We start from the raw sequence: 25,600 nt of genomic DNA, 5'->3' as shown, positions 1-25,600 counted from the left end.
TATCAATATGTGCAACACACTTGTGTGGTTTCGCGTTCATTTTTATTCAGGAAGTGAAATTAAACTTGTAAACTATAAATACAAATGCCAAGGTGTTACATGAGATATCCAGAGGCTTTATATTTTTTCATTTCTCACAAGTAACTCCTATGGAATTCAACATACAACAGGGAAACCAAGTTTAAGTTTTGCATACAATAAAAACAAGTTACAGAGTTAAGATACCGTCAATTTGCCAATTCATAAGAATTTCTACCTCATACAAATGAAAGCTCAGAAAACAACTATAAGTCATTCAGTAATGGTACAGCAACTGTCATTTCTAACAGTGTTATCTGCATTAAGCGAGCTGTCTAACGAGGTGTACTTTACCACTGTTTACTCAGTGACATCACAAAGTTTTAAAATATTTTATTTATATACTGTCACCAATATATATATGTACTGCAAAGAGGGCCAAACACTTGCAAAAATGCCAAGTTTTACACAACATTTGCATGAATATTTTTGCGTTTTTTCCCCAAACAGCAAAGCAGAGTCATTGTTTTCACACAGTTTCTTTGATTTGTCAAAAAACCCCACGTAACTCCATCTATATCAAAGAAGCAGAAGAGCAAGCTTAACTGCAATTTCATTTATATGCAGGGGAAAAAAAAGGGTGTATCCATTTTGGATATTACCATACGTATATCTGAAGAAAAATAACCACCAAGAATAAGTTCACTAAATTTATTCAAAAATGATAAAATGGTTCTTACAAAGGAGCACTACATCCTGCACACTGCCTTCAAAGGATGCCAGGGACACACGGACTACCAGTACTCTTCCCCTCTTTGGAAAAAAATACAGTGTACAAAAAGAGGGTGTTCACAACAGTTACAGAAAAACATTACAATTTACCACCAACAATGAACAAAAATAGTATTCACTCTGCTGCTGCTTCAAAATTTCAGTGTTAGTCTTGTGCGCCCTTTCCCTCCCCACAAATATTTGTAAGGAACTAAACATTACATCTGGTGGACAGCAAAGATTCCACTACACCTCAAATGCAGAACACCTATGAAGCAGAGGAATGTTGGCTTTTTAAACAGAAGCAGATAAAAAAAAAAAAGGGTGCAGGACTCCTTCAGTTCTTCACTAGTCTTAGAAAAACTTTCCAGAATACTGCTTCACACTATAAAAAAGAAAAAATAATCTTGCATTAGAATCCTTCAACATCTGCATACTGCTTCACACTATAAAAGAAAAAGAAAAAAGCATGTATTAGAATGATGAACCATACATCTTGCATCAACATTCACAATGACATTCTTAGAGAACAGATTAAATTACAAATTCCTAATACATTTAAAGTAAATAATTTTAAAAGATTAATGGCTAATAATTACAGGTATATTAATATATTTTAGGCATATTTAAGTACTAGTAGTCTAAAGCCAAACATTCAAGTTAAAATGCTAAAATCTGCTATGACAGCGAACATGTTATTAAAGCAAAACTAAACAAATTAGATCTGAAGCTGTTAATATTTGGCAGAAAAGACAAAAGTGATGTCAACAAGGTGTGAAATGCTGCATAACAGCCCCAAATCGATTTCAACTTGTCCTGTAGAGGCATGGTCTGTGCCATATGGCAGACTGTGATTTGTTGTCAATTTAGTTATCTAAAAACAACAAAATCACTAGTCTTCCACACAGAACTAGACCAACATCCAATGAAATCTTCTATATTTTCTACAGGCTCTATGTAATTTATTACAAGTAGTTTTTTTGCAGCAGTTTTCACCAGAGAAATGAGAGGACTGCTTGGTTAAGGTGTCTTCCAGCAAGATTAGTTTTGAGGGTGTCTTCATTTTAATTAGAATGGAGAACAGAATCAACATAATCAAGGCAGAACTACCACTGCAGAAGTTAGGTTCAAATAGTTACTTAAAACCTGCCTTCTAAAAACTATCACAGAGAAGAGCAGCCTTAGAATGTACATGTCAGTTTAAAATTGACAGTAGGGACATAAACTTTAACTTGCCTGTTCTGCAGTAAATACTGTGCATTTTGTATCTGGTCCTGTGTTCCCGTAATAGTTATTATCCGATCTTCTGAACCTTCCAACGGTTCATCAATTTTGATCGAAGCTCCCGACTCATGGCGTATTTGTTTGATTCTCTGGCCTCCCTTTCCAATAATAGATCCTGCCAACTAGGGGAGAAAGCAAAGCAGTCATTTCCTGATACAACTTCCTTTCTAAAAACAGTTATGAAAATCACAGCAGTGTTTGAGTAGCTTCCATAAGTTTAAAGAGTTGCAATGGAAGCATACTTTACAGCCTCAACCCCCCCCTGCAATATTAATTGTATAAGCACAGATGGGATAAAAGTGGGAGAACAAGTTACTCATTTGCAAAAAACAAGTTACAGAGACGATCTCTATTACTGAATATTAACAATTAGTAAAATTGTTTAGTGTCTCTCTAAAGGGAAGACACAAACACTCGAAGAATAGACTTTTGGTGATTTAGAAACACTTGTTTTATATTAGAAGTACTCATCAAGCACCCTCGATACTTCTGATTTACTTATATAGTATAGAAAAGGCTGTGACTTTTTTAAGAGAAAACACAAGCTGAAAGCAAGTCAACTTTACTTACATCTTTGGGGATCGTTACTTGTGTTGTAATGATGGGTCCACCAAGATCTCCGTATGAACCACGCCCCCCTGCATAAGAATAGTCTGATTTAAACGTATGCATCAAGCCCTTTAATAACTACATAATTAAGTACATGCAAAGCTTCTGTATAAACACTTACCATATCCAGAGCCACCCTCAAACTGTGAGAAAGAGAAAAAACCTTAGTGAATAGCCATGCTTCATTAACATTATTTTCATCTTAAGTATCATATTGTTAACTTTGAGCCTATTTTATGCAAAAATCTCAACCCTCAACCTTACTGTAAGTACAACAATGTTGTGCCATCAAAGGCATACTGAGGCAGAGGGCAGACCAGAAACAAAAGGGGTGGGTGGGGAAATCTCATTAACCTCTTAGCCTGCCCTGTCAAAACCTAGCTAGAAGTAAGGCATAAAATGACATAAAGGATCCAGCTATACCAGTTTACCAAGCAGTCTCACTAATTCAGCTGCTGGTAGACAGCTCTTGATGCTGACCTACTCCTGACCCTTGGACTAAACTACATTCAAACAAAAAGATCAGAGTACAGCCTTATTAATGCTACCATACAGCTCAGGAGAGACTCAAGTCTCCAGTTTTGGGACAAAAAGTTTACCCAGTGGCTGTCAATCCTCCTACTTCATCAACATCTTCAGAAAAAAAACCAAAGCTATTAGGAATAGCTCTAACCTGTCTCTTGATTCAGACTATGCTATGATCCTTTCTATCTTAGAACAGATAATCATGACATGAGTTACTTCCGTTCTTCTAAAGCCACCACACACCAAATCCAAATCACTGCAACAAGCACTCCTGGCCTCTTTTTATTTTTAGTTTTGTAGACCAGTATTTGACATCAAGTGCTTCGTTTCATCTAACGCCTTCTAAGTGCACAAGACCCCATTTTTATACTTTCCTATAGAAGCAGAGAATATACATACACAGTTGTGCAGAATTCAGCTTCTGGGAGACTGCTGGGGTGGCCTCTGCAAGAAGAGGCCAGGGGCTGCCCTGTGCCAGGCAAAGACAATTCTAGCCAACACCAAAATGGACCCACTTCTGCCTAAAGCCGAGACCATTGGCAAAGATGGTGGCACCTCTGTGATAACATTTAAGAACGGGTAAAAAAACCCCTAGCGTGCACTGGTTGTTACAGATTAGCAAGGGCAAAAGAAGTGAGAGAAACAACCCTGCACACACCAACTGAAGAAGGTCGGGAAAGAGGTGCTCCAGGTGCTGCAACGGAGCTTCTCCTGCAGCCCACAGAGAGAACCACGCTGGAGCAGATAGCCACACTGCAGCCCATAGAGGACCTTATGCTGGGAGCAGGTGGATATGCCCTGCAGGAAGCTGCAGCCTGTGGAGAGCCCACACTGGTGCAGGTGCCTAGCAGGGCCTGTGGGCAACCCATACTGGAGCAGTCTGTTCCTGAAGGACTGTACCCCATGAAGAGGACCCAGGCTGGAGCAGTTCTTGAAGAACTGCAGTCCATTGGAAACGCCCACATTTGAGCAGTTTGTGAGCGACTGTGTCCCATGGGAAGAACCCCACACTGGAGCAGGGGAACAATGTGAGGAGGAAGGAACAAAGTGTGATGAACTGACTGCAACCTGCCAGTCCTCATCCCCCTTGCACCACTCATGGCAGAGGAATTAGAAGAGTAGGGAATGAAGGAATGAAGTGGAGCCTGGGAAGAAGTGAAGGGTAGGAGAAAGGTGTTTTTAGTTTTCCTCTTTTGTTTCTCACTACACTATTTTTAAGTGGCAATAAATTAATATTCCCCAAGTTGACTCTGTTTTGCCCATGATGGTAATTGGTAAGTGAACTCCCTGTCTTTATCTTGAGCCACAAGCTTTTCCACCGTACTTTCTCCCCTGATCCTGCTGAGGAGAGGGAGTAAGAAAGTGGTTGGGTGGGCACCTGGCAGCCAGCCAAGTTCAACCAACCACCACTACTTGTTTGCAGAAGTTGTAACGCAACAACTTTTCCCAAAATACTGTTTACCTGCAACCTTTTCAGAAGATCAAAATGGAAGCTACTCAGACCAAGGAGTTGAGCTTATTCTCTGTCTCTAAGCAACCTATATTGTGTAGCCACGTTACTTAGCAATACAGATTGTAATATAACATAATAGAGCTTGCAGTGCAGTCCAAAATGCAAGAGAATGTTGTAACGCAACAACTTTTCCCAAAATACTGTTTACCCGCTACCTTTTCAGATCAAAATGGAAGCTACTCAGACCAAGGAGTTGAGCTTATTCTCTGTCTCTAAGCAACCTATATTGTGTAGCCACTTTACTTAGCAATACAGATTGTAACATAACATAATAGAGCTTGTAGTGCAGTCCAAAATACAAGAGAATGAAGGACTCTGCTTAAAACTTAATTCAGAGGCTGATCAGAGCAGCATACTGCACACACATAGACATATTCCCATCAATATTTGCCACAGGATCCCTTTTTGGGCTCATCTGTTTTAAAGAACAATCCTTTACTTGATCATTTCTGCCTCCCCAGACTACAGGACAGCAAATGAACTTGACAGCAGATGAGTTAAGCCATTACATTTGCTGTGTTTATCTAAGCTAAGAGCTGACTTTTACTATTTGGCAGCACTTTGCCATCTTCTAGACTGCATGAACACCCGATGAACCCTTGTAACTTCCCTTCCCAAAACCTATCTGATCAAATGGTGTATTTTCAAATACATTGGTAAGTAAAGCGTAATAGTTCATCCACAAATATAAGAGGCTACTTTTAATATCTGCTGTTTGAAATATGAGAAAACACAACATCATGAAGTTCATGCAAAATATATAACCTAAATGCACGCATCTGCAGTGCATCAGTTACGGAGAAAGTTACTATTTACAAAACAAAAACGGGGTGTAAAAGGTAAAAAGAGGTACAGAAAAGTTCCTCTCTTTTGGCTGTGCTGCTGCATACTTCCACATTTCTATTAACATTACCTGCCTGCACAGGCCACACCGTTAAGACAAACTGCCAAAAAATGCTAAGTTCAAAGGACAGTTTTACGATTTTGAATATGTGCAAGTTGCCAACGACTACGCTGGAGATCAAGAATTCCCGTTATCGCTTAACCTGTTCAATAAAGCAGTTTTCAGAAAAAGGTTGAGCACACTCACCAACTCTGGTGGCTGCATGTCATCACAGGCATCCACATGACACTGCATCATCTTCCAGACACAACATAATAGGAGGAAAAGAGGAAAGAAATCTAAATTAAGTCCATGTCATGCAGACTTATAGGTAACTTGGCAAGCAAATACAATACATACTGGTACAGAGAAACAATTTATACTACAACAAGGACTTAAAAGTATGTGATTTAGATCACTTTCAAGACTTGCTCCCTTTTAATTTCACTTTGAGGAAACTGTAAGTGGTCATACACACTTTTCCCCCTTTTTCTGTGTGTAAACAGATTTTTCTTCTAACAAAAAAAGGTCAGGGAGTTAATGGCAGAGCAAAGCTTGAACAAGCTTTTTTTTCTTTTAGAAGACCCTTAAGTGGTATTATATATCAAAATCTTTTATTTCTGCCATGTGTTAGAAAAATCTTTTATTTCTTCCATGTGTTAGAAAATGAAGGTTTAGCAAGATCGAAACAAGTAACTGTCAGTGACTATGCCAACAGCAGGTCAAGGAGGAAGGACACTGCCTCTCCTGTTCTACCAATTCATTTCCATATACCTCATATAGCCAATAAGTAGACTAACAATCTACTGCTGCCTAACTATATTAGAAATTTAATTATGTTTTTAAAATGTGATATATAGCATTTCTTTCTTTCAGAGTTCTACAATTTCAGCAACTGATGTTCATTTGTGCACTCTAACCCAGCTTCTCAAACAGGGTAACTTCACATATGTAACAGAATATTCTGCTCTATGAACTCATTTGTGCTAGTGACTACTGGTACTAGAATAGAAACCAGATGACACGCTGGCTGGGTAAGACAAAGAACTTAACTTTTACATCTAATCAAAGAAAATGCATGCAGTCCTAAGTGATGTCAAATTCTTTTATCATGATTTTCCCTGTTTTTTAAACAGTGACCTGGGAGAGTGAAATTTTGTTACTTTCTTCCAGCATCTGCATGGATAAATAGGGAAGTTTCCCTACTTTTTCAGTAGGGAATCAGTTCCTTTACTGATTTTTTACATGCTTGTTAATGTCCCATCTCTTAAGCATGAATAATGTTTTGGGGTTTTTTAAGTGTATGTGCCTTTATTCAAGCATTTGTATGTCAAGACATATGTATGTACACATACATATATAAGTTAAAAAAAGATGAAGAATTAGGAAGCATTTGAAGGAGCAAAAGCACACTGGAAGTCTGAAGACACTCACAGAAGTCTGTGAGGAGACAGTCCACTTAACAGGAGACATTCTGATTTAAGTCTCTATTAACTCAGATTTAAAAATTTTGAGTACTTTGAAAATTTTAGTACTTGATCAGTTAATTAAAAAAGAGGTGAGGGGATAAAATTACTTTATATTCTTGTCCACTTTATTTTCCACCCCTCCCATTGGTATCTGTGTGCCTTTGTGTATCTGAAAGACCCCTGAGGATGAGGGTGTTAAAGAAATACTGGAAATACATTCAGGTTTTTTCAACTGTCAGAATAGCCCTTATGGTCCATGGGCATTTGATTTGGAGCCGTTACACACTGAAATACATAGCTCTGTTAACAGAGAAACAATACAAGTCTGTCCTTCAGGAAAAAGCTTCAGAACACAGATGATAAACCAAATGGACTCTTTCAACAGCAGTGCATAACTAAACTACAACTGTAAGCCAGGCTAACAGACAAGTATCTTCTTAAGTGGGTGACTCCACATGGGCAAGAGGAATTAACCTGTCTTTTAAAATCAAAATGTTTTTTTCTCATCTCAGCATTTACAAGGCTGTCAATACTGTCATATTTCTGGAATTCCAGAAAATTCACAGTTCAGCATCCAGTTTTAAAGGTCCTGAACCACTCAATCTTTCTGCCTTTACTGGAAAAGAGAACTGGCAAAAAAAGGAGATTGTTTATATACATTCAACATTTCCATGATTTTCAAGACATTCCTCTGAGAAAAGCATCTATTCTTGCCTTTTATTACATCTATGTAAAATAGAATCTATGTGAAAGAGCAGTTTTGCTCTCTTAGAGCAGCCTTTCCCATGCATTACTTAGTTCACAATGATGTTGGTTTACTCTAGTTTAAATGTTTTGTTAGAGAATGGTTTCTATACGAAACGAAGGGTAGCATAAGATGACCTTACACTTCTGGCATGACATTTCCAGTTCCAGCCTCACATGGAAACTTCCTATCTGTTTACACTATTGAGGATACTAGGATCATGGTTAACAAAAACTAGAAATTAAATAGTTGTTGTTGGGAAGCAGTCCTCACTTTCACCAAGCTATACTTGGTCATAAAGGAGTCAAAGCCATGAGCAGCTTCACTGTGAAGTGGAAATAAAATTGCTTTTTTGGAATGAAAAAAAAAAAAAACCAACAGAGATGACTCCACTTATTTTTAGAAACTCATGTCAAGAAATCAAAGGTCAACCTGACAAAAGTCAGGCTAAATAGAAGTCAAAATGGATTTTCTATTCTAGCTGGAATGGAATAAAAATAGAACACACTACTGCCCAAGAGTCAAGCTAAGAAGACTGTGCTCAACCAAATACCCAAATAAGGGCAGGCCGCTCAGTTTATATGCTCTAGCACGGGCTTTATTAGCTGCAAATACAAGAACACAAAACCTGAGCTTTGAAAACGTGTAAATACATGTAAGGAATCTTGGGAGGTGTACTTCTCAATTCTTGCAGTTTCTTAACATATACAGTAGCATGGGTAACACTTTTTTTTTTTTTTGTATTTCTAGTAAGCATGTGACATTCTTGCAATACATATTTCCAGTAACTCTTACTCCCAAGAAGGAGGAAATGTGTAAAGCCCATTTAGGTAGCCCATTCCATAGCTCCTCCAATTCCTTTCTCTTCCATTCATTTAAATGAGGAAAAAAAACCCAAAAACCCCAGAAAACAAATCTTGTCTCACCTGTCATCTTAAAGAAGGTGTCAAACAAAGCCAGAGGAGAAAAGAAGATTGTTACTATAGAGATTTACCTCCCAGACACACCTTATTTCTCTTCCCAGGAAAGAGGAATCTAGGACAACAGCAGATGACTGCTGGGAAGTAGCATTTCAGAATACAACATGGAAGAGTATCTTTAAGCCATTTTTTAAGCTTCCATATGCTATGAGATTATTTTTTTCCTCAGCAAGTATTAGTATTAATACGGTCAAATGTACCTAATTTAATTTAGGATTCAATTTAGCAGTGGCCCTAGCTCCCAAACATTTGGAATTACAGTGGAATTTTCGCAGAGAAACCAGCAAATAGACAAGAACTTATTCAAAAGAGCAGTCATCTTCCAGATCAACTACAGCTCTTCACAGATACTATTCTCTAATCTGTATTATTCTACCTATACTTGTTTTTTGCAACATTAATGTTAAGAATGCTTGTATGAATCAAAGGATTTCAGAGCTGTTGTTCTGACGCGTTCTTTATCTGAAAGGCCTACCAATTCCTATCTCTGTCATCCTGATGAAAAAAAATCTAAAAGATGGTCAGTGCAAGAAAACCTGCAGGGTGGAGCACAGTCAAACTTTCTATATCATTTTTGATGGCAGGGAGGAAAGAAAGAAAACAGATCATGTCTCAGATACCACTTACACCCCAAACGTTCCTCCACAGGAGGGACCATTTGTATAGACAAAACATTTTGGTGGTATCATCAGAACCATGTATGTCCCACACTTAAGCGCATGTGTTCAGCAACGGTATCTTGAGGCAGCATGCTAACTGTGCTTATGAAACACGACAAGGCAAATTTTAAACTCATACCATGCCATCATAACGGTCTCCTGGTCTGCCCCTTCGGTCATAGGACATAAGATCTCTAAAATGAAAAAAAAAGCAGCATGTGAATTGTGTTATAAACTAGTTTAGCTATTCTAAGTTATATTTTCACATTCATGGTTCACACACAACTTAAAATTTCAAACTACTCTAACCAAGTACTGAGTGACATAAAAGTTTCAGAACTACTGACTACAGTCCTGGTAGATTACTGCAGTGCAGCAATAATTAAATTCCAGTACTTTTCAAAATACTCTCATCTAATACACATGCAATCCTGCATAATTACTACCAACATGGAAGTGTGGGAAAAACATTGGAAAGATGTACATGACTCAGGAGATTGTACACAACATGAGTTTTGTATAATGCATTTATGCAACAACTCACCCGCCACGAGGAGGTGGTGGAGGAGGAAGAGGAAGATTACGAGCTCTGCTGCCACCTCTACCACCACGACCTGGTGGAGGTGGTGGAGGTCCTCTGCGAGGGCTCATATCATCATAATCTCTTCTTGATGGAGGCATAGGTCGTCCACCACGACCAGGGGGCATTCGATCAAAACCTCCTCTTCCACGCATCGGAAAGCCTACTGGACGTCCCCTTCTATCATCAAACATCATTGTGAAGCCACCATAGTCGTATGTTTCATCATAGAAATTGGGATCATAAGGCTGGGCCCGTCCTTTAATTGGAGACTAAAACAAACAAACGAAAAAACAATTCCCCCCCCAATCCAATTAGGACTATTACAATTGGCATATTTAATTAAATTAATATATTAAATGTATAAAATGGATCTATGCGTTTGGAACATGTTCTTGATTTCACAAAGCTGTTAAGAAAGGAGATGATGATGTGTTTCCCATGAACTTAACTATGATAGAGAAACTGCTGTTACTTATCAGTGGCAAATAAATTTTGTCCCCCTTCCTCTTCAATTTTTGCATCTTAATGACATGCAAAGCATGAATAACAGCCCACTAGTATGAAAAATTGCTTCCCTCCCCCATAAAGTGCACCCCAATTCTAGAAAATGGAAACAGTTTCAAAAGGTGGTACCAGTCAATCACTTTGTTACTGGGAAAGTAGGAGGTACTAAATTCAGAATAGAAACTGAAAGAGATGCTTTTCATCCAAATGATCCTTAACATTCATGGATGCCAATGAAAGAATAAAATAAAGTTAATAAATATTACCTCGGAGATAAGATCCAAGATAATCTTGATACATTCAACGACTCTATCAGGTTTTCCACCAATAAGCACCACTCTGTCAGTAGAATGAGGACAACACTCTTGGAAGAGCTTAATGGTGGTCTGAGTGTTCTGTTGAAGAAAAAAAAGAAAAAAATCGAAGATTATCTAATGTAAGTATTTTAACAACTTTATAAACCCATTAATACATTTTTAAAGAAACAATCCGAAAGACAAATTCCCAGCGATTTTAAGTGCGTGCTTGTTTCTCAGTTAAGATGACTTTTTTTTTTTTTTTAAGATCTGTGCTGACATAGTTTTGTATAAAGAGGAAAAAAAGTTCCATTTTCTCCTCTTTAAATTATGGCTCATCTACACCACCATTTAATTAAAAACTAGCAAAAGGACCACATATCCATTGCGAGCTTACGAGTTGCATGTATTAACCTTCACATGTCAAGAAAACGTGCTTTGGATGCAAGACAGTAATGTTGCTGGGATTATGTCTGGTTACCTTGCCTTTCTCAACCCATACAAACAGGTTATACCTTAACTGACCTGAAACTGCCTCTGACACAATGCCAAGAAAGGACAGAAAAAAGAGGTGTGTTTTAAGTTCAGAGAGCCCATTAGCTTTTTAAAATCTCATTCCTTCACTGAAAGAAAACAATGGTCTTCTAGGAGGTAGAATTTAAAAAGAAAAAAAAAAATAAAGCCCTTTTACAGTAATATTCAGACATCTATTGAATTACCATCATAAGAGTTTGTGGAGGTGCATTCACTCTAAACTATTTTGCAGGTCCAACCACACGAATAAATCTATTCCATGCAGTAGTTTGTTCTAGGAGTGACAAATGCTATTTTAATTAAAAAAATCCTTTCTTTTTAAAAACATTACTCTACCACAAGTATTTTTCAGAAGTCTGGTAACAAGTCCTAGGCTCTATCACCAATGACTTTACTTCTGAGGGTTTGCAAGAAAGTTGCAACTCACAGATCCATCTCAGAACACTGAAATCATGTATGCAGTATGTTCTGAAGGAATTCCTGCACAGAAGATACTTACACTTGTCCCTTATGAACACAAAACACTAAGTTGTTTATTGAAAAAACCCAAATCTCAGAAGAACAGGAAACAAGTACCTCTCTGAGTTCTTTAATTTTAGCACCCTTAACACCAATAATTCCTCCTGCCAAACTTTGGTGAATGAGAAGTCTTAATTCGCAGTCAAAGTCACTGCCTTTGTAGTGTTGATACTGTAAGAAAGATGCATACAAAGAAAAGAATAAAATATTAGTCACATAAAAATTTAAAATATTGGGGTTTTCTTAAGTTTTTTCCTCCAAGCATAATGGTATGACACTGCTGAATTGTAATCCTGTATTTCCTTTGATAAGATCACAACTATTTAAGCACCTCACCATAAACTGATGTCAGATCATGTTTTCCTTATTCATTATATTACGTTGCACAACTTTCTACAAAGATTTAAGAACATTATCTATCAAAACAGTGCAACAGTCTTACTTACAAAGCCGATGCAGGACACAAGTTACAATACAACTACTTCAAAATGTGGATGAAAAGTCAGGAGGCAAGTATTTTGAAAAGGGGGAGGCTGTTTGAAACCTGTCTCTAACCTCTACCAAAAAAAATGCCAATATGTAGTTTGAGAGCCATAACCCTTCTCTAAAAGGCTTTTGTTTTTTATTTTCCAATGTCCTATATTTAAAAAGCAGCAAATCATCTAGAACCGTATAGTTTCAAGAGCTAATCTTTCACTTCTAAAAAGAAACAAATGTTAAGAGACATACCTCTTCTAAAGTAGGGATAATCTTCTTCAGGATTTCTCCAATTGTCTCTATATCTGCACTTATGCTCAGGATGCTGTTGGAGGCCATAATGCCAGACAATATGGAGAAGGTGGAAAAGAAGAAGTAGAAGTAAATTTTTTTCATCATCATACACAAAATTCTAACAAGATTTACTACACAGAAGAGCTTACAATTAATATTCCCCATTTAAAGTAAACCTGTTTGCTCAATTTACAACACATGCATCTTTGTTTATGCCCAATATATATGCATGATAAATTTAAGATTAGGTAGGTCTTGCAGAGAGAGAGAGAGAGAGAGAGAGAGACAGAATGGGCTTTTGGAAGGGCTCAGATTAAGTGGGCAAGAAATTGACGCAGAACTGAAAGCAGAAGTGAATATTCATGTTCCCCGCCACCACTAATTTAGGATACCCTCGCTATTACATTGGTAAAACTGGCACACCTTCTCATAGAAAAAGTGGGGATATGCAAGTGGTGAACATTGTATCTGGAGTAAGGTTATGAGACCAGTTAGAAATCAGATTACTAATGGGCTCTGCAAGAAAACAAATACAAATGCAAGACAAAAAAAAGACAAAACAAATGAGAAGTGAAGGAAAGTGAACCAGAGTTAGCATTTCATCAGAAATAATTATGAACAGGCAATGTTGAGGGGAGCAAGGTGGGCCACAAAGACAGAGCGAGAGACTATTTTGAAACAATTTGATTTACAATGCAGCAAATATGCAACACTTGAAGCTGTGCTCCTTCCATTGAAATAAAATTAGTGGATTGTTTGGGTGGGCAACTCACGTAAAAGTTCAGTGACAAAAAGACTTAATGGGGAAAATAAGACAGAAAACTTGAAAAAAAACAATACACCGTCTATAAGGGGATACTATTTAATTATATCAAAGGCAGGTAATAAAATACATTTCTCTCTTTCTAATCAGGCAGTGAGGCATAAACTGTTGGGACATACCGCTCGGGGCCACTGCTGTCTGGGACTGAAACACTGGCATTGTACTGCATTGGTCATTGGCGTTCGTGGATGTTGGCATTGGGCATGGGCATTCAATCGGAAGTTGTCAAGTATGGTACCCGTTTGGCAACGAGCACATTTTTGGGCATAGCCAACCAGGGTTTTCACATGGGCGTTCAGGGGCGGATGGGCCAACGTCATGGTGGGCAACGCAGGGGCAAGTCGATCCAGTACATGGGCAACGGAGATATATGGCCAAAAAAACAAGGAGAGGGAAAAGGGGGAAAAGCAATAAATTTTAATTTAATACAAACTATACTCATTACTCTCAATTAATGAAACAAGCTTAAGTTGTTCTGAAGACTAACACAATAACGGATTGCTACAGCGACTGTGGCTTAACAGTATGGACCTTGATCTGACTAAACTACTTTTTACTTTTAACATGTGATGTTTCAGTAGCAGGCTGGCTCATGAGGGTAGACACAAAACCTGTCGAGACCGGTATTACTAGAACCTTGGGCAAATCGGGAGAGATAGTTTTCCAGACCAATCTAAATTATTTGGACTTAGGTGACATATTGATTCACTTAAAAACAAACAAAAAAAAAGGCCACAAAAAAAACACCCTAAAAAAAAAAAACCAACTAGCTGCCAAAGTTAGTGAGCATATGTATGATTCCTGACGATTTCAACTTAAACCTCAATTCTAGTTGCGGTAGTTTATGAACTTAGTTGGAACTGGTTTGTAACGCAATATTGCCAAATCTTGTGTTGAGCAGAGTCTTGATCAGAAAAACTGTTGAAATTGTAGCTGATGTTAAGTACAGGAGTGTAAACATATGGAATTTAAGAAGCGTTGCCAAGTTTTATAAATACACAACATTAACGCTGAGCATGTGTCTAATCACAAGAGTCAACCCACTGTAAAATGTGAATAGGCAAGTCATGACCATTTAAAAATGCTTCCAAGTAACAGAATAGAACATTCCTTTACTGTTCTATACCCATATTTAAATCATGCAACCTTAATATTAATGCTTTTGTGCTTCATGTGCAAGCTGTTGAAGAACAGATGGACCATTTTGTTTGTTTGGGTTTTTTTAAAGGAAGTTAAAGAATTCCTCTATCACCGGGTTAAGCCAGCCACCTGCAATGCTTTCAGTAGTACTGTAATTGATTCATACATATGGGGAATGGCACAATTAAGGGTTTTAAGCTTTGTCAATATTTCTAATTAGGATGTTAACTCACTTGAAGTGTGTAATTTAGTGGAATCCTATTCAAAAGCGAAGAGATTTAATATAAACCTCTCTTTCCATGAGTCAAGCTGGGTTTTAATTACAATAGAAATTGAAGAACCAAGTCATCTACTCTAATGATCAATACAAATGGCTTGTAACTAGACTATTGATGTCTAGAGTTGAATTGCTCCCATTTCTAGAAATGCAATCAAGCTTTCGATGTAGTGCTCTGAAAGAATTGGTGTTAAATTAGTTCAAACTCATATATACTCACGTCTGTACGAAGTGCCTTAATATTTTTGCCACCTTTTCCAATCACTGCTCCAGCATTCTGGAAAATAGTTTTCAGAAGTTATGTTATGCCAACACAGCACAGACTACATTTTTGAGCTCAAGACTAAGAATGGTAAATCTGTTTTTGCATTACCCTGTTGGCCTGGGGGGTGGGGGCAGGCGGGCACTGCTTTTGAAAGGTGCAGATCAAATTGAAACAAACTGATACAGTTTGTCCATGGAAAAAATGACCAACAGCTCTTACCACTGAACTTAGGAAAGAGAAGGATATTCAGTTTTTTTAACTAGTATTTTAATTCCATATGGAGGTTTCTAGGCAATTCTGCCTATGTTAAAGCAATCTCATAAACTATAGCTCTCAAAAAAATATACTGTATGAATGTTATGTAGGTCAATGATTTCCCTAATTTATCAGCTTTTTCTTAATTTTTTTAAGGAGTATGTTTGCAAATTCCAGTTTTGCATTCCAAACATTTCTTCATAACTTCAAGTGCTAATTTTGGTTTATACCTCTGTAACTTAACTGGCTTCTCAAGGCAGTATATTCCGAAAATGGTTAAAGCCAATGTTAACAGCCACCAACTTCAAGTTTCTAACATCAACAGGAATAAACTGGCAGACAGTCAAGAACAGTAACTGCAAACCTATATTTTTACCAGGTTATTTTGAGGATTACATGCAGAACTATTGCTTTTATTACACAAATCATACATTATATTAACGGCACGCAAAACATTTCACGGTACCCCACGTAACTTGACTATTGGTCAGAAATGCCACACAGAGTTAACGTTCCCCCATGCCAACACAAAAGACTGAGATACTTCAGAAAGTACAAATCATCTGTAACTACTGGAAACACCTGAGGAAACTCATACATAGCAACTTTACTGTAACTATTTACATTTGTCAACAAAACCATTGCAATCCCTGAAGCATTGCTCCCACATTTCTTCCCGTTGATATATTTGAACAAGTTTAGTAGATCTGTTTGGGAGAGTTACTAAAATCCTAAGCAAGTTCTCATCTTAACTCTCATATTTAGTTTAAAATCACTAACCGATCATTCTCTAAACTGCTTCCTTTCCAAAGACTAATACAGTCATTTCCCTCAAAATAACAACCTTCCACTCAAATGTAAAAAAACCTTTTAATTTCTATCGCTCTGTTTTTTCAGCAAGTACATCTTTTAAAAATAACTGTATTGATCCTTAGGGACTTACCCTTTAAAAGAACTACTGAAGATAATTCCATTGCAATACACTTTTACCACCATTCATGCACACTTGAAATTATTCCTAGTGAATTTTCTCACATTAAATAAAGTGTATATTCTTTCTAAATATATACCCCAACATACACTTTGTCACCACTGTCTTGAGTAACACTATAAGCAAAACCAGTAAAAACAAAAAAGCATACTTTGCTCTGAAGCAGGATGCGTAATTCAACCATCTCGTCTGTGTTCCGAGATCTTTTGAAGGCCTGCTCTTCCTCCATATCTTCTGCAGGACGTTTGCCTGTAGAGAGGTCCATAGGGGGGAAACACAAACATTTATTTAACTTTCCAAGTTGTAATAAAATGGAACACATGAGAAATTCATGCTCTGTATTCTTAACACATTCTTTCCTATTAGCCCAACACTAATTACTGACGCCCACTCTGAGAGCATCCATAGCACAGAAACAGGTCTTTACTTCATCAGCTTACGTATCAATTAACTGCAGAAAATCCATTTAAAATCTATGACCTATGGTTTAAATGAGAATGTTGCACACAGCCAGCAGAAATCCATGACACGCTGTTTAAAGCAGGGCAGCATCACCCACTTAGTATTTATTTATCATTTAAAATTGGGAAAAACCTTTCAGACAAAAAGCTCAAATGCCGTTTGTCCAACACTGAAATACTGGTGGAATAATACTAAAGTAGCACTTCAAATACTGTTTGGAAAAAACTGGCATGAATCAACGACACTAATGCCCTAACTTCCTCACTAATTATGCCCAAAGAAATTCTTCATTAAGCTTTTTAGAGGCATTTCACATTTATACTCCTGCATGTAAAAACTGCAATAAACAAAATGCAATTAATGGATATGCTTGGTAGTATTCTTACATATTCACACTCTCCACACAAGTACTGAATATTTAACTATGAAATATTTTCAAATCCTTAGCCGTAACTTTCAGCTACTTATCCCATGTCTAACATGCCAACGGAGAGATTATGCATTTATGCTTCAAAAGCATATGTAATTATATGTTCTAATTAAAAACGAGAAGATTTAATGCAGAACGCAAAATTACTGCAGATACAAACATTTGATGCAGTTAAAGCATTAGAAAATATTTAGAAACATTTAAATTTAAAGAGGCTCTTTCTAAAAAGAAATAGTCCTTTAAAAAATTTACCATTTGTCTCTGTGTTGGTAAAGGTCTCTTCCTGTTGTTCAGTCTCCATTGCCTTTTCTTCTCAGGTGGGCAGGCAAAACCTGTTGAAGAATAAAAAAGCTGGTACATCTATTCTGTGAAAAGGCAAACTGTACATTGTGCTAAAGGGAAAAAGCAAAAAGAAACGCCCGCTTCTAGAACTTACCGCAATTATATATCCTTGCAGAGAAAAACTCAAGTATTCTGGGCGGGATCAAAATCCAACAGCCTATGAAAACAGCACGTATCAGTTGTGACTCTGCTCACTTACAGCTTTGATTCTCACTACAGCCAAAACCCAGACGTCTGAGCTGAGTTTTTGTTGCAAAGGTTTTCTTTATAAAAGAGAAAGCATACCCAGGCCAAACATACCACTAAGACAAGATAAAAGACAAGTCTGAAACTTACAGATAAACAATTACTGTCTGAATTATAGTTTTGGGGCACATGCTAGTTTTACAGAACCACATTTACTAAAAATTATTTTCAGATATTTAAAGTGAACATGCATCCAAGCTCCTATTTTCAACACGTTTTATGACACATGCCTTGGATCTATTTTTTAAAGGACACTGTGTAACGATCTGCTCCTGCTGTTTAGTTCTAAACAACTGAAACAAAAGAAAGTCCTATTATGGTAATTGTCAGCATTAGTTTCATAAACTGTCTGCCAATGTACTCCCAGGCATTTTAGCATGCCTTCCACTCAAGTATAATAGATGAACAAAAGACAGATTACAGCTTCTAGCCATACTGGAAAAAATCTTTTAAAAATACCACGCTCTGTAGTTACATGTAATCCTCTGCACACACACAGCCAGGAACCTCAAAAGCAGCTTAACTTCACCATGATTTTCTGAAATAGGTATCTTTTGTGACATGCTTTTGTTAAGTTGATCTCAGAATACCACTAAGTCACATTAGAGATAAGTCTAGGCAAAAGAAATAATTTTGCAACTTATTCTCTTCAGAAATGTGTTTCTACAGATAACACAGCAAAATAATCATGTGCTTCCCCCTTTGTATTTTATTAATTTCCATTGCCTCAACAAGTGGTAGCCATTCATTCTGGTATCCATGAAGGAAAAAATAAGATGAGGTGCATCTAGCTTTTTAAACATACTCTCAGCCAGCTGTTAACTTGTAATTGTTGCCCTGCTTGTACAAGCTAACAGCAGGCACTGCTTTCCCAGCACACGCTGGTCTTTCCAGACACTTAAAGTGGGGTAACGGACACACACAGACCTAATGATAGCGAAATTTCAGCCAGGAGTTGCCAAAACGCTGTTGGGGGGGGCGGGGGGGTGTAGGAAGAGGTCGGGCAGACTTTTGCATGGTTTAAATAGTCATTTCGGACCCCGGTTATTCTATTTCCAACCATCCTAATAATTTTAAGGCTGCGGGGAGTGAACCGTAATACGCTGATCAGGGCTTAGTCTCCCCTAGTCGCCTGTGTTTACCCGCCCAGCCAAACCTCCCCCAGCCGCGTGTACCTAAGATGCTCTCAAGTCACCCCGCTCCGCTGGGAAAATCGAGTTCCCGCGATTAAACTGACTAATGCTGTGTTTTTACAAACACCGAAAGGATAAAGCGGCCACCAAAGGCGGGAGGCGGCGCCAGCTACCACAGAGCTAAGACAGGAGCTGGGAAATGCCGGCGCGCCTCAGCCCCGCTCCCTCCGGGGCGCAGCGGCTCTTCCCGCCTCTCTCCCTCCCTCTCGCTACGGCCCAGCCGCCCGCCGCCGGCACAACCTCCGCTGCCGCCGGTCTGACTCCCGGGCGGGGGAGCGGCGGCGTTACATAACTCCCGCGGCCCCAGCCTCGCCTCACCTCCCCGGCGGCGGGGACCAGCAGAAATGGCGGCCGCTGTAATGGCGCCTGCCCGCTGCTAGGCGGAGCCGGGAGCGGAAAAGCCACCTCCACCACGCGGCCGCAGAGAGATTTACCCCCCTCTCCGCCCAGGGAGACACAAAGGAGGCGCCCGGCGGCCCGAGCCGCAGCGCCGCCGGCAGAGCGGGACCGCCCCGCCGCCGAGGGGGCGCCGCCGCCCCCGAAAGCGGCGGGCCGCGAGGCGGGGCGCTCCCTAATCGGCCTGCCGCGGCCGCCTCCGCGCAGGCCGCGGCCGAGAGCGCCCTCCCCTCCGCCCGCCATTAATTCCCGACAACTCGCCCCGGGCACAGAGTTACCAAGGGCGGACGCAGGAAGGTGGCGGCGGCCGCTCCCCCACCCTCAGAAAGCGCCCGCTAGCGCTGCCGGCCTGCGCCGCGCCGCCCCTCCGGGAGCCACGCTGGCTGGGCCACAGGGCCCAGGGCCGCCCGCACAGACAGCCTTGCCCTGGGGGCGGGAGGGGCCCCTGGGGCCCGCAGACGGCCCTCAGCCGCCTGAGGGGCCACCCCCAGCATCAGCCGAGGCGGCGACACCCCGCTCTCCTCTTCCTCCACGCAGCGCTCGCGCCGTTCCCTGCGGCAGCTCACGGGAGTCCCGGGGCGCGGCGGCGGCTCCCAGGGGCTGAGGCCCCGCGACTGGGGAGGCGCGGGCCTCCCGCATCGCTGTGTCACGCAACGGCGCCGAGAGGGGGACGGCGGCAGCTCCCTTGGCCCCAGCGAGGCCCGGCCCGGCCTGCCCTCTGTCGCCCCCCGCCCCCCGCCGCGGGCGCAGCGCCCCCTCCTCCTCGCCGGCCCTGGCTACATCCCGCCGCGGGCTGCGCGTACCTGCGCCCGCCGCCGGCCCCACCGCGTACGGGAGAGAAAGGGGAGCAGCCCCCACCGCCAACTCGCACATCCACCAGCGCCACCAGGCGATTGGCCCCGCCGCCTCGCCCCTGCGCGGGCCCGCCGCCGCCCCATTGGGCAAGGCGGCTGCCCGTCAGGGCCGGGGGGCGGCCCCCCGCTCCCGCCCCGCCCTCCGTGAGGGCCAGGGCGAGAGAGGCCCGGCCGCCGGGTGGGGAGGAGAGCCGTGCCATCCGCACCGCGCCGCCGCCGGTTGGTCTTTTTACCTGCCCGGTGGGAGCCGCGACAGAAGCGGCGCAGGCAGCGAGGGCGGCGAAGGAGAGCGAGAGCGACCTGGGTCGCCAGAAGAGAAAATGGCGCCTGCGAAAACCCCGCCTTGTGCTCGCTGCCCGGTGCCGGGGGAGGGGCGCGCCTCTCGCGATGCATAAAAGCGCGCGCGAGGCACGCCTCCTATTGGCTGCTGGGGCGCGCGGGGTTTTTGGGGACCTGCGCTCGGGGAGCGGCCGCGCCCCCTCCCCCCCAGCTCCGCGGTGGTGGCGAGGGCAGGGGCTGCCCCGCCGGTAGCGCGTCACCGGTACCGCCTGCTCGCCCCGGTAAGTGCGGGTGGCTCAGCTGCAGGTGAGGTGAGGTGGGGCGGGGGGAAGGGGCTCGGCCCCTGTGAGGGGCTGCGGGGTGTGACCCCCACCGCCCTCGCCTCCCCTCAGCGCCCTTCAGTCAGGGCCCCGGCCCGCGGGGGCAGCGCCGCGGGAGTGGCAGGCTGGCGCCTTACTTTGGTTAAGTAACTGCACGGTGTTTTCTCAGTGGTGGGTGTCCCAAGCCTGTCCGTGTTTAAGAGGCCTTTGGACAATGCCCTTGATAACATGCTTAAACTGTTGGTCAGCCCTGAAGTGGTCAGGCAGTTGGACTAGATGGTTGTTGTAGGTCCCTTCCAGCTGAAATAGTCTATTCTGTTCCATTCTATTCTGTTCCATTCTATTCTGTTCTATTCCATTCATGCATAGCTACTTCCTAAATTAACAAGGAGCCAGAGCTTATTAGCCGCTAATGTTCCTGAGACGATGCCTTGGTGCTATTGCAGCCAAAACCTCGACTGGGTCTCTAGATAACAATGATGTTTCAAGCTGGCTTCCTGTTGCCGGGTACAAAGCTTTCATCCAGTTACAGTGCTGAAGTCACCCCTGTGATACAAGTGCTGACGGATCCCAGCTTGCTTCTGTTGTAGATGGGCTCTCATACTTCTGTTCATAAAAGTGCTGATGAAATGGGAGAATAACTTCTCAGGTCAATTTCTAAAGTAAACTGGGTGTTAACAGCAGCACCCACAGAAATAAAACCAAAAAAATAGGGGACAACCTACCTTTTTTTTTGTCCGTTAGCTTTCCATCAGTAACAAAAGGATTTCAGTTATATGTTTCTAATTAAATCAACAGAAAAGGAGAAGTCAACAAGCAGGTTGCTTGTAGAAGTCTCCATACTTTCCTGATACTCCATGATGAGTCAACTGCCCATAATTTTTATGCTGTTTGAAACTTCAAATATTGGAAATGCATGTTTATTTTTAGCGTCTGTAGAAGTGTTTTTAATTTAAATTGCTTCCAGGTTGTCACACTTAGAATAACAGAACTTTAAACTGAGACCGAAGTTCTGTATAATACAAGCAAGAGACTTGTCATAACTTTAGCTGTTGTCAGAAGAGTAAATATGTCTTTTTGGGTTTTGTTCTAGGGAATTCACTGTCTTAACTTAAAAGAAAATGCCTACATCTAACATTGCAGCAAGAGTGGAAACTTGGCTTTCATCCACATGGCATGTTAAAGTTCCTTTGACATGGCTGGAAGCATGTATTAGTTGGATCCAGGAAGAAAACAGTGGTAGTAACTTAAGTCAAGCTCAGATTAACAGGCAGGTATTTGAGCAATGGCTTCTTACTGATCTAAGAGATTTGGAATATCCCATTTTGCCTGACTGCATCTTAGATGCTCCCAAAGGAGAGTTGTCAGGCTTCTACTCCATACAGATTGATTCACTGGTTGATGTTAGCCAGCCAGCATATTCCCAGTTGCAGAAGCTAAGAGGGAAAAATACTGTAAATGAAGAAGTAACAGCGAGTACTCAGGCATTCCAGAAACCCTGGGAACCAAAGCCTACTCGAATGCTCATGCTGGAACTAACTGATGGGATACATCAAATTCAGGGGATGGAGTATCAACCAGTGCCAGTCCTGCACAGTAATCTTCCACCAGGAACAAAAATCACTGTACAGGGTAATATTGCATATCGTCTTGGAGTCCTTCTGCTTAAACCAGATAATGTGAAACTGTTGGGGGGTGAAGTGGATGCTCTTCTTCAGGAGTATTCTCAGGAAAGAGTCCTTGCTAGATTAATTGGAGAACCTGAAAACCCTAATTCTGTTGAACGAGCTGGTCATGACCAAGTTGTTTCAAGGCCTGTGGATGAATTAGAACAAACTCTAGGCCCTTCAGATGAAGAGCTTTTAGCCAGTCTTGGTGAAAATAATGAATTTGCTTTAAATAACGAAACATCTTTAGAAAGCAGATACTGCAGTAGAAGCAACGATTTTCGTACAGCCTCAGGTTCACTGACTGCACACAATGGAAGTGTTTTGCTACGGGAATCTGGAAGTCCTTTGCCTCATTCAGATGAACAAGTTTCACCTCCCATAGAATATGTTGATGGAAATGACTTTCCTTTAGAAGATGACTTTCTTCTGGAAGAAGAGGTGCAAAGAGAGCTGGAGGATGCACCACCAGTGGTCATGAACAGAAACATAGGTTTAATTACTGAGAGACTTCCACATACATCTAGAAGCTCCTGCAATTTATCTTTAAATGCCAGTTGTGAAAAAGGTGATGTGAATGAAAGGGATAAGCCTGTAGAAGCTACCAGCAAGCAAAAGACTTCTGAAAGAACAGTATCTGATGGAGATGGAAATAGTATGAGTAGCTTTTCAAAGCACAAGAGCATACGTCATATCAGCAGTTCTGCAGATTTGTCTTTGGAAAATCCTCATGAAAAAAGGCAGAATGATACAGGCCTGGATGAGAGCAGGTGTAAATCTCAGCGTACTTTGGACAGCAGGCTGTTAAATGATGATCCTGTGTTTTTCTCAAAAAACGTTCCAGAAGCAGACCAGCAGAAGCATGATTCACAGACCTTTCCTTGCAGAGCAGTAGAGGCACATTTAGATTTAGATTCTCCACCTTTCACATATATTTCCCTTCTCCTTGCAAAAAAACCAGAAACTGTTACGGTCCTTAAAGTTAAGTGTTTTATTGTTACTCTTGCTGGAAACCTCACAAGCAGCAATGGGTCCTGGGGTGTAAAGGCAAAAATTTCTGATGGTTCAGCTTATCTTGAAGTAGATTTTGCTGATGATATTCTAACAAGTTTGATTGGCTTTTCAGTGCCTGAAATGAATAGACTGAAGAAAGATCCAGCTTTACACCTGAAGCTTAAAGATGGTTTAGAGAAATGTCAAAAAGAACTGATAGATCTCTGTTGTTTGATGACTATAGAGTTTAATCCACTTCAGTCTAAAGCCACTGTATTAATTCTCCAGGATGCTAATGCGAGGCATCTAGAACAATTGAAGAAACGTTTGAATAAATAACACGTGCAAACTTGCAGACTGTATGTTAGGAAACATTTAAGTCAGATTTCCCCTGAAGGACTGTTGAAAGTTAAAATTTAAAGTTAAATGGTATGTCTTTTCTCTTTTCAGGAAAAATAATGGAAAAGTGGAAGAAGGAGATGACTTGTTGGAGTGAAACTTAGCAGTTTGTTTCTTACAGTGATAGTATTGAAATAAGCTTTCAAATATTTCTGTCTTGATTTAAAATACTGATGTATCAGTTTCATTCTGCAAAATCCTCTGTGTCCTTGACTGGTGATCTGGAGTAGCAGAATTTGTCAGGAAATGGATAACAAACCAACCATCTCATTATACTTTTTCAAGGATGATTACTTACCTGATTTTTAAAAGGTAGCTATAGGAGACTATCAGTCTTTTCTTGGAGGAAAGCAGCTGAGTAAGTTTAAACAAAGAATTATTGTTTAAATGCAGTGACTTCTGACTATGCCAGCCTGAAAACTCGAATACATATTCACTGTGCAAGAACCTGAAGTGTAGAGAAATGAAAGATTTTCTTCTAAATGTTCAGCTGTGGGGGAAGAAAAGAAACCCAACCCTATACATAAATGAAATTAAAAGCTACATATTTTTAAGTATTAAAAAAAGCCAAATATTTTAAAATCTTTTATTAACAGAAAAGACTGATTATAACATATGGGGAATCTATTTTTTGTCATGTTAATGTTAATCAGTGCTAATAGTTTTGAACCCACAGGCAACCATATTCATTAACTCTTACGATTACTTGTCTAACCTTTTCACAGAGTAGTCAAATACTTGTGCTACAAACCTGTTGTATATGTATATTTAATGTTGGTCTTAATTTTAATTTTTTTTTCATTTCTGCTTTTAGAATGTATAAAAATAAATATATTCATGTTTTCATTTAAACTTTGGTGGAAGCTGTTTAGTCACTTTAAAAGAAAAATACACACCTCATTGAGTGTATAGAGTATCAGAAATGGTTTAATTGGGTGTTTGTTCTTCCTTTTCCTTCTTCCCATCCTTTTCCCTTCTCTTTTTTTTTTCTTTGAAATCAGAAGAATTAAAATTCTGCTAGGGGTAGGAGACCAACAACAGAAGTCTGCAGTGTTGATAGTGTTTGCAAATAATGTAAAGTTGGTAGCCAGGAGAGGAATTTTTCAGTTGGACTGTCAGTATCTTTTTTCAGAGCCTTTTCTTTCTCTGAACAATGTCTGTTAGACTGTTGGGAATTGCTGTGAGAGACTGTCAGTATTGCCCTACTGCCCTGTCCCCAGTTGAGACTTTGAGACTCCAAGTGACCGTCCCCAGTTGAGACTTTGAGACTCCAAGTGACCTAAGGAAAACTAGAGGTAATTTGCTAAGTAAGGTAAAAACGGAGGAAGGTGGAGGAGGCAGTCTTGAGCTTTTTCAGGCTCAAGGCATGAGCTTTTTTAGGCTCAACTTTATACAGTTTAGAAATGCCTAAATTCCTGTGTACCTTTCCTTCCTCTTCTCCCACTTCCCTCCCTTCTCTGAAAAGAATCTGAGCAAACCATAATCCCATGAGTCATCTTTGGGTTTATTTTCTGAGGTTGTTGGGAATTGTGCATCATTTAGAACTGTAACAGCAAAAGCTTTTGCTGGTGTGGAAGCTATATTGCTGGATCTTTATTTACAGTT

At 40.7% G+C, this 25,600-nt stretch overlaps 2 protein-coding genes across 11 annotated transcripts; one reads left to right on the top strand and one right to left on the bottom strand.

The window, feature by feature from the left end:
- Positions 1 to 20: 20 nt before the first annotated feature.
- On the bottom strand, positions 21 to 20,719 carry HNRNPK (heterogeneous nuclear ribonucleoprotein K). 10 transcript variants are annotated; one of them, XM_052776429.1, is made up of 16 exons: positions 20,571 to 20,719; positions 17,743 to 17,805; positions 17,560 to 17,638; positions 16,566 to 16,676; positions 15,124 to 15,180; positions 13,606 to 13,649; positions 12,622 to 12,694; positions 11,950 to 12,063; positions 10,810 to 10,938; positions 10,001 to 10,308; positions 9,596 to 9,650; positions 5,811 to 5,861; positions 2,804 to 2,825; positions 2,644 to 2,726; positions 2,026 to 2,195; positions 21 to 1,235 (listed from the first exon to the last, which is right to left on the bottom strand). In XM_052776429.1, exons 3-16 carry the CDS (start codon positions 17,605 to 17,607, stop codon positions 1,202 to 1,204), a joined length of 1,299 nt encoding a protein of 432 aa, XP_052632389.1. In that variant the 5' UTR covers positions 17,608 to 17,638; positions 17,743 to 17,805; positions 20,571 to 20,719; the 3' UTR covers positions 21 to 1,201. The 10 variants fall into 10 exon arrangements, with proteins under 10 accessions (XP_052632389.1, XP_052632395.1, XP_052632392.1 ...); XM_052776435.1 differs by having other exon boundaries at positions 16,566 to 16,663; positions 17,559 to 17,638; positions 20,571 to 20,718; XM_052776432.1 differs by lacking the exon at positions 20,571 to 20,719 and adding an exon at positions 20,287 to 20,401 and having other exon boundaries at positions 21 to 1,174.
- An 85-nt stretch (positions 20,720 to 20,804) lies between these two features.
- On the top strand, positions 20,805 to 24,847 carry RMI1 (RecQ mediated genome instability 1). The gene is made up of 2 exons (XM_052776426.1): positions 20,805 to 20,897; positions 22,030 to 24,847. The coding sequence occupies exon 2, from the start codon at positions 22,058 to 22,060 to the stop codon at positions 23,933 to 23,935; it is 1,878 nt and encodes a 625-aa protein (XP_052632386.1). The 5' UTR covers positions 20,805 to 20,897; positions 22,030 to 22,057; the 3' UTR covers positions 23,936 to 24,847.
- Positions 24,848 to 25,600: the final 753 nt, after the last annotated feature.

The sequence above is a fragment of the Harpia harpyja genome, chromosome Z (genome assembly GCF_026419915.1).
Source record: "Harpia harpyja isolate bHarHar1 chromosome Z, bHarHar1 primary haplotype, whole genome shotgun sequence".
NCBI lineage: Eukaryota > Metazoa > Chordata > Aves > Accipitriformes > Accipitridae > Harpia > Harpia harpyja.
Note: the sequence above shows the minus strand (reverse complement) of the source record. Positions and strands in the feature narration are given on the sequence as shown.